General features: G+C 40.9%; 2 protein-coding genes across 3 annotated transcripts in view; one reads left to right on the forward strand and one right to left on the reverse strand.

The window, feature by feature from the left end:
• Window positions 1-1,695, forward strand: part of LOC134080714 (C3a anaphylatoxin chemotactic receptor-like) — a 35,388-nt gene extending 33,693 nt beyond the window's left edge. For both annotated transcript variants that reach the window (XM_062537286.1, XM_062537287.1), the window contains exon 3: window positions 1,204-1,695. In XM_062537286.1, coding sequence (XP_062393270.1) covers window positions 1,204-1,626 — 423 coding nt within the window. In that variant the 3' untranslated portion in view covers window positions 1,627-1,695. The remainder of the gene's footprint in view (window positions 1-1,203) is intronic.
• A 5,936-nt stretch (window positions 1,696-7,631) lies between these two features.
• LOC134080716 (claudin-3-like) lies at window positions 7,632-9,810 on the reverse strand. The gene has a single exon (XM_062537290.1). The coding sequence runs from the start codon at window positions 9,643-9,645 to the stop codon at window positions 8,995-8,997; it is 651 nt and encodes a 216-aa protein (XP_062393274.1). The 5' UTR covers window positions 9,646-9,810; the 3' UTR covers window positions 7,632-8,994.
• Between the last annotated feature and the right edge of the window lie 284 nt (window positions 9,811-10,094).

Here is a 10,094-nt window from a genome sequence, read left to right on the forward strand (position 1 = left end):
CATTTTATGTTTCTGGCAGCTTTTAATCCATTTTCCCATTACGAAATCCATATTCATGGCCCCCAGGGGTCAAATTTTGAGCGCCTACGGTCCTAAATCTGATCAGACCCCCTTTGTGAGCCTTCATACCAAATTTCATGCTTTTATCCCAAAGTGATCGATTCTGGTGAAAATCTGCGCTTAGCCGCCCCAAGTAACATAACAATGTCAATGCTGTGACTTGTTCGTTTTGTATTGTTTCTGGGGTTCATTCACTTTGGGCTTGTACTTGAGGCCACAATCAGTAAGAGGAATGCTGTCTTGATGCTTGAGAAGTCAGTGTATCTCCATTTAAATAATCCATTAATTATCCAAACCCTTTGACATGCTGTGTGACTGATGCTTCTTGCTGAATGCCACGAGACGATTGGTCACAGACATTATATAATATGGATAAAGTGGCCAGGTTCAACAATATGAGACAAACCATAAAACTAGACAATTGTAAAACGACATAAGCTTAATTCGGAATTGTTCAGAGTATGCTATTTAAAGGAACACCACCGTTTTTTCATAGTAAATTATGTACAGTCATTGTTAAAATTGTTGGCGCCCCATACTAAAGTTGACTAAAAAGAGGAATATAAAATCATCTTTTGGAAATTGATTTTAATGGCTTAAGTAATAAAATTAGGAAAAATCCAACCTTTAAGGACACACCAATTTTCTTTGTGAATGAATAATGTATCATAAATAAATAAATGTTCTTCCCAAAATACTGGGGTCAAAAATATTGGCACCCCTATGTAACCCTATGGGAATTTAACACATAGGGTTAACATAGGGGCAGGCAGTTTTTTTTTATTTTTAAAGGCTACTTATTTCATGGATCCAGGATACTATGCATCCTGATAAAGTTCCCTTGGTCTTTAGAACTAAAATCGACCCACATCATCACACACCCTTCACCATACCTAGAGATAGGCATGGTGTTTTGTTCAAATTCGTTCAGTTAGCCTATTAGCCTGTTTGATGCTCATTGAACTCAATGCAAATCAAACAAGCGTTTACTTGTGTTTAGCCTCCACTACATCCCTGTGTCATTGTGTAAAAACCTTTATGGTGTATAAATACTCATCAAAATAAACCTCAAAATCTTTTACAATAATGCATGGCCATTTATGCTTGTCATAGCCTGTTCTGTTTCATCATTCACTCTCTTAGGGAGACGATGGAGAACCCGCCAAGATGGCCCTCATCGTCATACGCATCTTGTGCGGTTTCATCCTCCCATTCGTGGTCATCCTGTGGTGTTCCGTGCTTGCGGGTGTAGGGATCCGGCGAACAAACCTGACGGGAAAGTCCCGTCCCTTGCGGATGCTCGTCGCCCTGGTCTCTGCTTTCTTCCTGTGTTGGGCACCCTACCACTGCTTCCGGCTGGCCAAGGTGATCGACAGCAAGAACCAGACCATCAAAGTGGGTCTGGTACTGACCAAGAGCTTGGCCTACTTCAACAGCTGTGTCAACCCGGTGCTGTACTTCTGCATGGGTCTCAAACACGGTTGGCTGCGACAGTTCAGAAATGCTGTTGTTTACCACCCTGCTATCCGTGGTGACACCCCAAATGGCTCTAGCTCATCCCCTTAGAATTGTAAGGTTCTAACTGACATTTTTGTCTAAATTGAGTCATTGACATATTCTTATTCTGTGACAACTTAAAGGGACACTTCACCGATTAACATTAAGCTTTGTATCTTTAGAGAACCAGTCATGTTTTTGTGAAATCCGTATTTCTCCCGTCTCAAGGCAAACTGAGGGAATGATGCACGACCATTCAAAAACATGACTGGTTTTCTAAAGATACAAAGCTAAATGCTAATCGGTGAAGTGTCCCTTTAAGAAAGTAAGGTGAGATTGTAGAGACTGTAGTTATGTGCATTTTTGGACATCATATCTAAAGAGGTTTGTTCCGATTATCAGTAGGCCTATACGTTTATGTAATCCTAAACCTTTAAAGCTCAATATCTCAAAGCTACTCAGAACGTAGAACCCTGTAATTCTTAAGGGACTTGTCTTTAGTTGATTTTGTAATTTGATGCTTGTGTCTGTCTTTTATCAATATTACCATCATGTACAGTCTTCAATGTAATTGCAACCAGAGATGTAAAAGTCCAGCTTGAGAAAGTAAAAGTCCTGCCATGTATTATTGATTCTATCTGTGTGTTTCAGTAATCTACCCGGCTTAAAGTGTAAGTTTGGCGGAAATTGAAAATAAAGCTATTTTCTGAATGAAAATACATCAACTAAGCCGTGGAGGAAGTAATTTTCGCTCATCACGCAGTATACGGAGCTAGCACGGGCAAGAGCGACAGCCCAAAATCGCAAACAGTGGGTGTGCATGGGGATTAGAGCCACACGCTTTCAAAATCACATTTTTAAACCACTAACAGTGCTCAAAACAGCGCCAAACCTCATCAGTAGCTTGCTCTAGGTGTCTACACATAAGACAAAGTCCCTTTAGGCACATACACAAGACTGGCACAATGTATTCACGTGTCAACTTTTGCAGTTGCCTCTGTCAAAGACAATGGGCTGTATAGAGTGATGGGTCTGCCTTTTTTCTAATTTGTGTCTAAGCCTTAAAGGGACACTTCACCGATTAACATTAAAGGGATAGTTCGGATTTTAAGACACGAAGTTGTATGGGTTCCCTGTCAGCAACGTAGTGCATCAGCACTGACTTACCCCCGACAGCGTCCTGTGAGCCGAGATCCAGCCGGTTTTTGATCGTTTTTGATGCCGGACTATTTTCTTCAGCAAGTTTCTGGGGTCACGAAAGTAAAGTGTTTTTCTTCTCAAAACCATATGCGTTCAACAGAGTGATATATTTGCACCACAAAAACGTTGTCCAGCTGTCAGTAGCGCGCAGTGATAGGAATTGCGAAAAATAAGTAAGTGATAACGAGGTTTGAATTTTTCCTGGACAACGTTTTTGTGGTGCAAATATATCACTCTGTTGAACGCATATGGTTTTGAGAAGAAAAACACTTTACTTTCGTGACCCCAGAAACTTGCCGGACTACTTTCTTCAGCATCAAAAACGATCTAAAACCGGCTGGATCTCGGCTCACAGGACGCTGTCGGGGGTAAGTCAGTGCTGATGCACTACGTTGCTGACAGGGAACCCATACAACTTCGTGTCTTAAAATCCGAACTATCCCTTTAAGCTTTGTATCTTTAGAGAACCAGTCATGTTTTTGATTGGTTGTGCATCATTCCCTCAGTTTGCCTTGAGACGGGAGAAATACGGATTTCAATGTTGGACTTCCTGCTTTCAATGATGTAAAAATCATCATTTTACATCATTGAAAGCAGGAAGTCCTATTCATGGGTTTAATTGAAATCCGTATTTCTCCCATCTCAAGGCAAACTGAGGGAATGATGCACGACCATTCAAAAACATGACTGGTTTTCTAAAGATACAAAGCTAAATGCTAATCGGTGAAGTGTCCCTTTAAAGGTGACATAGAATGGAAATTATTTTTGTCTTGGTTTTGATGAATTAGGAGAGGTTGTGCATAACTAAGGAGCTATCATGAACATGAGGCATGGTTGTGCCCTCCTTCATACGAAAATCTTGAACTTAAAAATTGCCACTGAAAATGAAATAGAAGAAAGCCTTCTTGTGATGTCAAATATTGCAAAGCCATTTAAGTTAAATTGGGGTTGCCAAAGAGGGCGCCATTTAGTCAAATGAACCATATACCCAGTCTAAATTTAAGGTTTTAATTGGGCTTGTAAAATTGCAATTGAGACCACATAGGCTACTCGATTCATCCATTCTATGTCCTCTATGTAGCTAGTCCCCGACCAGCTAAACGGTAGGAATGCTGATCAGCTGTTCAACTGGTCAGGCAATAATCATAAATGAGGAGTGGACAGGTGCACGTGATAACAATGAAATTTACAATGAAAAAAATAAATAAACATAGGCTACCTAGGAGTGCCTGTCTGTTTATGCAAGTCAGCCCAAGTCTGTAGCTAATGAAGATACATGAATGTGAAATACATGAAGTTGGCCGGGAACCTGAATATAAGATAAAACCTGATATAGAATTTCTTGTTGTAGAATTTTCATATTTCCATATTAATCTGATCAGTGATCATATTCCTTTGCATTCCAATGACGCAAGCATCAAGCGAGGGCCTAGCATTGCGCTAGCAGGAATGCTGTTGCCATGGCATGAGAAATCACTCTCAAGGATTTAGAAGCTACCTCGATTGTGAAAATCAGACAAAAAAGTTAAGGATCACGTAGTTTACATCTAGCCTATGCCATGTCCATCAATGTCCGACATTGGATGTTCAAAGCATAAAAATGGCTGTGAGTGATTGGGACAGTGTCCTGACTAACTAATGGTGTTGAGTTTTGTGATGTTAACTCAAAGCGTCACTTAGTCCACTTCCTGTTTGGTGGCTTCGTCGCTATTTGATTGGCTGTTACGGTAAACAAACTTGAAATTGAAAAATCTACCGACTATCGTTTGTCATCTCCGCCAAGTTCCGTGAAAATCAGATGAAATTTGTGACTGCTGCTTTTTGTAGAGTTTTTGGCAGAGGTTCATTATAGACCTCTGAAGTTCCCCTACAAAAAGGATCCAAAGCTGCCATCTTTGCCCATATAAGGAGATCCGGGAGTTAATTGAAGCTAACTGCCTATGGCAAGTTGCATTGTAAGTTAGCTTTGGGGTAGCAAAAATCAAAGTGTGCCGTCTTCACCTGCCGAAGATCACAATATCCACTTGAAGGCAGTGGACAAAACTGTGTAGTGAAAAACGTCTGCATTTCAAATGTCATCATCCCCGCGAGAGTTTCACAGGTGCGATTATTGAAAATCCCCATGTTATTTTCCCATAGACAAAATCTCAAGATACCGGATCTCCTTATTTGGGCAAAGATGGTGGCTTTTTTGTAGGCGAACTTCAGAGGTCTATGGCGGAGGTCCATGGCGGAAAGTGACGTAATGGGGGTCATTGAACTCAGGTAGGTCCAGCGATGCCTGATTAGTGAAAATCGGACGCACCGGTCAATGGTCAAATGCGTGGAGCCCGGTTTTTGGTGGCGCTAGTAGGCATAGGCTACTGTAGAGTTCTGTAAATTGGTGAGAGTGATCATGGGACGGTCCTGAATCAGTGAATCGAATTTGACCCAGCGGTTACATTTTTGGCCAAATTTTGACCAGTTGTTGGTGCTAGACGGCAGGGTTTAGAGATATGTAAATGAGTGTTAGTGGTAAGCGGAGTGTCTTGAAACTTTCTGCCAAATTTCAGCAATTTTTAGGCAGGTGTTCTATGGGCTGCCAATGCCATCGACCCCAATGGCATATTGATAATAAGATTCAAGATTCAATACTTTAATTGCCACACAACAAAAGTTGTTAGGAATTTGCTGCAGTGTGCTCCACAACAGACAAGACAGCGCCACACAAAAACAGGAAGCCTGAGACGTAGACATAATGTAGATATAAGTCATAGTACATACATGATGCGTTCGTTCCTACAGTACATGGCTTGTCCCTACATAGGCAAGTCTGAAGTGGCAAGCAACTTTAGTGGATGTTCACCTAAAGTGCAGGCTTTAAGTTCAGTTCCAGAAGTGCAAATATAACAGGATATATAATGCAGTGGCATAATAGCATGATTACTGTTAAAAACAGTTGTTTAAAAAAAAAAAAAAATGATAATAAAAAGAATCTTGTTATTCGGATGACAATTTTGTCATCTGTTTACATGAAGTAGGCTACATTCAATTAGGTAGGTGGTTATACGCCCTCCAGAATCTTTGATCGGAACTGCTCCTTGCTGCTTGCTGCCCCCTTGAGCCACTGTTGGGCCCCACATTGAGGCTGTGATCGGAAATTAATATTTATAATCTTAATCTTAATTTTTACATATTATATTGGAAAGGAAATATATTTTAGAGTCTGTATGGAATGTCAAATGCCTTTTGTTTCTTTCTTTCTTTATTTTTTGCCTACAGAGTCCTTTGCCCAGTGGACATCATGTTTCCTTTAACTAGGTGATTTGATGAACTGATGTCACCTGGTGGCAAGTCCTAAATACACACTTCCTAGTTAGTGACTCAGCCCACTCCATCACCAGGCCCTACAATCTCTCTCAAAAACGCAGAGGCAAGACAATAAGGCTCAGGTCAAAAGGACCAGACCTAATTGTTTAGTTGCTACCACGCCCTTCTCAAATAGGTTTGAGAAAATTACAAACTTTCTCTTTGAATCTTATAAGAAGCATGGTAGATGGTAAAACCTACATTAAAGTCTGTATATGAGGGGGAGGTCATTTATATTCATTAGAGAGAGCAAAGGTGTCAAGGGACAAGGTTTCCATGGAGGTGGCAAAGGATGCTTATTGGTATACAGTCTCCATGGTGACAAGGACAGCTGTAGCAGTTCAATGTGGTCTCCTCTTTCACCTCTTGAGTGCATTTATTGTCTTACAGCCTTAAGAACTTAAGAAGACTCCATCAGTAAAACAATAAGAAGTTCTTAAGAATCTTCTTAAATGCTATTCACCTAAATGTAGAACAGTCATATTTCTTTGGAACATCGTTGTTTTCTCAGTTAAAAACTTCTTTGATTGTGTACTTTAAAATTAAAATAGGTTCTGATCCCTAACTCTAACCTGACCTTACTAATTGTTAATTACATGTTGTGTCCAACCAAATGTGTGCCCTGGACAGTTTACTCCAGTTAACTGTTTTGCTCTTCTACTTGCCAAACCTGCTGTATAGATAAGGTGCTAGAGTACGTGTAAAAACATCTCCATCACTAAATCAGATTATAGCTGCATGCAAGTGTCTTTCCACTCTTCCCCAAATTGTGGATATACATTGATTGTTATTTTCTCCTTGGTCAGGTGTAATCTGAGTTTAGACCATTTCCCCTTGGAAATAACAACAAAGGAAGGCTCAAAAGGAGGAACTTTGTGGCCCGTGGTGAAGTTAAAGCACTTCTCAAAAAAACAATGTATTATCTTCAGGCAACAAGCAAATACACAAACAACAACAACAACAATAAAAACTTTAAAACAATTCTGGTAAACACAGGTGATTCATTCCTTTTCCTATACAGATGTACTGTTGATGAGCAGATCCTGTACTGTCCTCATGAACAGATGTCACTGTTCTTAATAATATGCATGATAAGCACATGCTATCTGTGATGAATGCATAATCACAAGAGCCTTTTTGAAGGAAACCATGGAAAAGATATGCTTTATTAGCTTATCATCTGTTGGTCAGGGCCTGTATTACCAAAGAATGTTAAGGCTAAAAGTAGCTAGCCGAACTGGCAGATTTAGGAGAATTTACTAAAAGCTGCATAGCTGTACAAAATATGACTGCCATTCAGTCTGGCACATTCTCTCTGCAAATCTTAATCATGTTTGTCAATTAGTCTCCATCTCCTACTCCATACCCTACTCTTGCAACTCATGCTACAGTATGTGTACTGTACATGTGCATGTGTGTTTTGCTTCTGTGTGTATACTGTATGTGCTTCTGGTTTGTAAACCATCATTTGATGTCCAGTGCACATGCAGAGAGTCACAAAATTGATGCACATTCAGAGTCACATAATTGATCAATTGTCTTTATTCATTTAATTCACCAAGTAACATATTTATCACACCCAAGTCTTATGTACAAGGTAAAAAAGGCCTTTATGATCAGTTCAGAGGGTCTAGTCATTTTTCAGTTTCAGTTCCAAAATCATAACAAAAACAAAACAATTGCCAGGCAATGAAAAGCATTTTTGTCCCTTTGGACAATCCATAATGATACGTTGAAATGTGCTTTTCTTAAACATAAAAGGCTATTTATCAACAGCAATTAACGTTGTGTTATGAAATACATTTGGCCTACACATTGACGTGGTATTTGACAACTAAGACAATAAATGCAATGTTGTGTACTCTGTAATCGGACCCAGTGTTGGCCTGTGATGAGCACCGAGTCTGATGTGGGTTTGTGTTGTCTGTGCTTCCTTCTTGGCTCCCACAGTGACAATGCAAAGGCACTCACAGTGATGGCAACCTCCTTTGGCAAACATTGGGCAGTTTTGTGTGCTAAAGTGATTAACTGAATAGGCAACACGTCAAGTCACATGACTTTAGTAAATTAAACCATGATGGATAGGCAAGAATATGTGCCTTTGGAAATAAAACTTATCTCTTTAAGAAAAATGTAAGCATTTATTTGCATGTAGTACACACTTACAGTATATAAAACAAAGTAACACACAGTAACAAATGAAAATAGTGTGTGACCAATGCATTTCTAATATTTGAATTTAGCTCTAAATCTCTCTGCCTTCTGTTTTAATTAGTTAATGAATTAGGAAGGGTCATTATAGACATAAACTTCATTATAGACATTTTAAATCAATATACAACACTATATAAATAAAAGTTATAAGTTATAAAAGTAATTGATTATTAAGTGTAACAGAGTTGCCTAGTTTGATCTGATCTTGACATTTGTTGACATTAATTACTTATAAATAATCACCAAGGCAACCACATTTTTCAATTCCTATAATAATGAATATAGACCTGACAGTGTCATCTGTGAGATGTTTGGGTTTTGTTTTGAGTCTTTTTTAGGTCAGGATTTTCCTAAACAAATATATGTAAAACACATGCCACTCCTATTTAACACCAAGTTTCAGACAAAGGGGATTCTCACCTGAAAATACACATTCATTCAAACATTTTTTCACAATTACTTTAACTTTCTCATTTACTTTACACTAGAAATGTTGCATTTCTGCTACATAAAAACATTAACATAAAGTATTAATTGACCGATCAATGGATTGAAAAATGCATATTTCACAGACCTCAGAATTTCTCCTTCAAAAGCACAAAAGTAATGAAAACAGTGCAAAAATAATTTCCACAGCGAAGTTAAACAGAGACAGGTGTGAGACAAGGATTTTTTTCAGACATAATCCTTCCTGTCGTACCCAGCTGTGCTTGGGGCTGGGTTGGGGTTGGAGTAGGCCATCTTCGGAGCCTTGTACTTCCTCTCTCGTGGAGGGCAGGTGCAGCACAGCATCATGCCGCCAAAAAGTAGAAGTGCCGCAGCCGCCCAGCCAATGTAAAGGGCAGCGCCCAGCTCTCGGCGTGTGCTAGCGGGCACCAGAGGGTTGTAGAAGTCCTTGATGGTGCGGTCGGCCGACCACGACACGGGGATGATCACCAGGACGCCAGCGATGATGAACAAGATGCCAGAGACGATCATGGTCTTGGCCTTTGCGGCCTCCTCCTCGATGCAGTTGGTGCACTTGGCGCCCATGATGGAGATGAGCAGTCCGAGGACGCCGAGGATGATGGAGATGATGAGCATGGCGCGCGCCGCCTGCAGGTCCGAGCTCAGCGCCAGCATGGAGTCGTACACCTTGCACTGCATCTGGCCGGTGCTCTGCACCACGCAGTTCATCCACAGGCCCTCCCAGATGGTCTGCGCCGTCACGATGTTGGCCCCCACAAACGCGGAAACCCTCCACATGGGCAGGGCGCAGCACACAATAGTGATGATCCACCCGATGACACCCAGAAGAATGCCTCCGATCTCCAATCCCATCGACATGATGCCTCCTCAGCTGTGACTGCCCCCAAGATGCTCCTAAAGTCCGGTAGATTTTAGACGATGTTCCAACAATAGGGATGCTATCCGTGTGAACCGCAGGTGCAGCAAACAATGGCAGGTGAGCAGGTGAGTGTGCTCCGGTTGCAGATGTACCTGTCGTCAGGGTGTGGTGATGCTCCAGGTGGAGAGGAAAACAAGCGGCTCTTATAGTCCCAAGGGAGAGGAGGGCTGGAGACCTGTGTGTGACATCATGAGGAGGAGGAGGAAATAGCATACTGATGTAATCTCTGTATGTAAACGACACCGGCTAGCAACCAGCAGCTCCACAAGACACACACACACACATACAAACACACAATGGGGGACTGCTGATGGATAGGGTTTCACCTGTAAAATGACCCACAAGTCACAGTTTTGTAGTACAGGCCACAGGTCAAGAACCCATGCTT

This window comes from Sardina pilchardus, chromosome 5, assembly GCF_963854185.1.
Source record: "Sardina pilchardus chromosome 5, fSarPil1.1, whole genome shotgun sequence".
Classification (NCBI taxonomy): Eukaryota; Metazoa; Chordata; class Actinopteri; order Clupeiformes; family Clupeidae; genus Sardina; species Sardina pilchardus.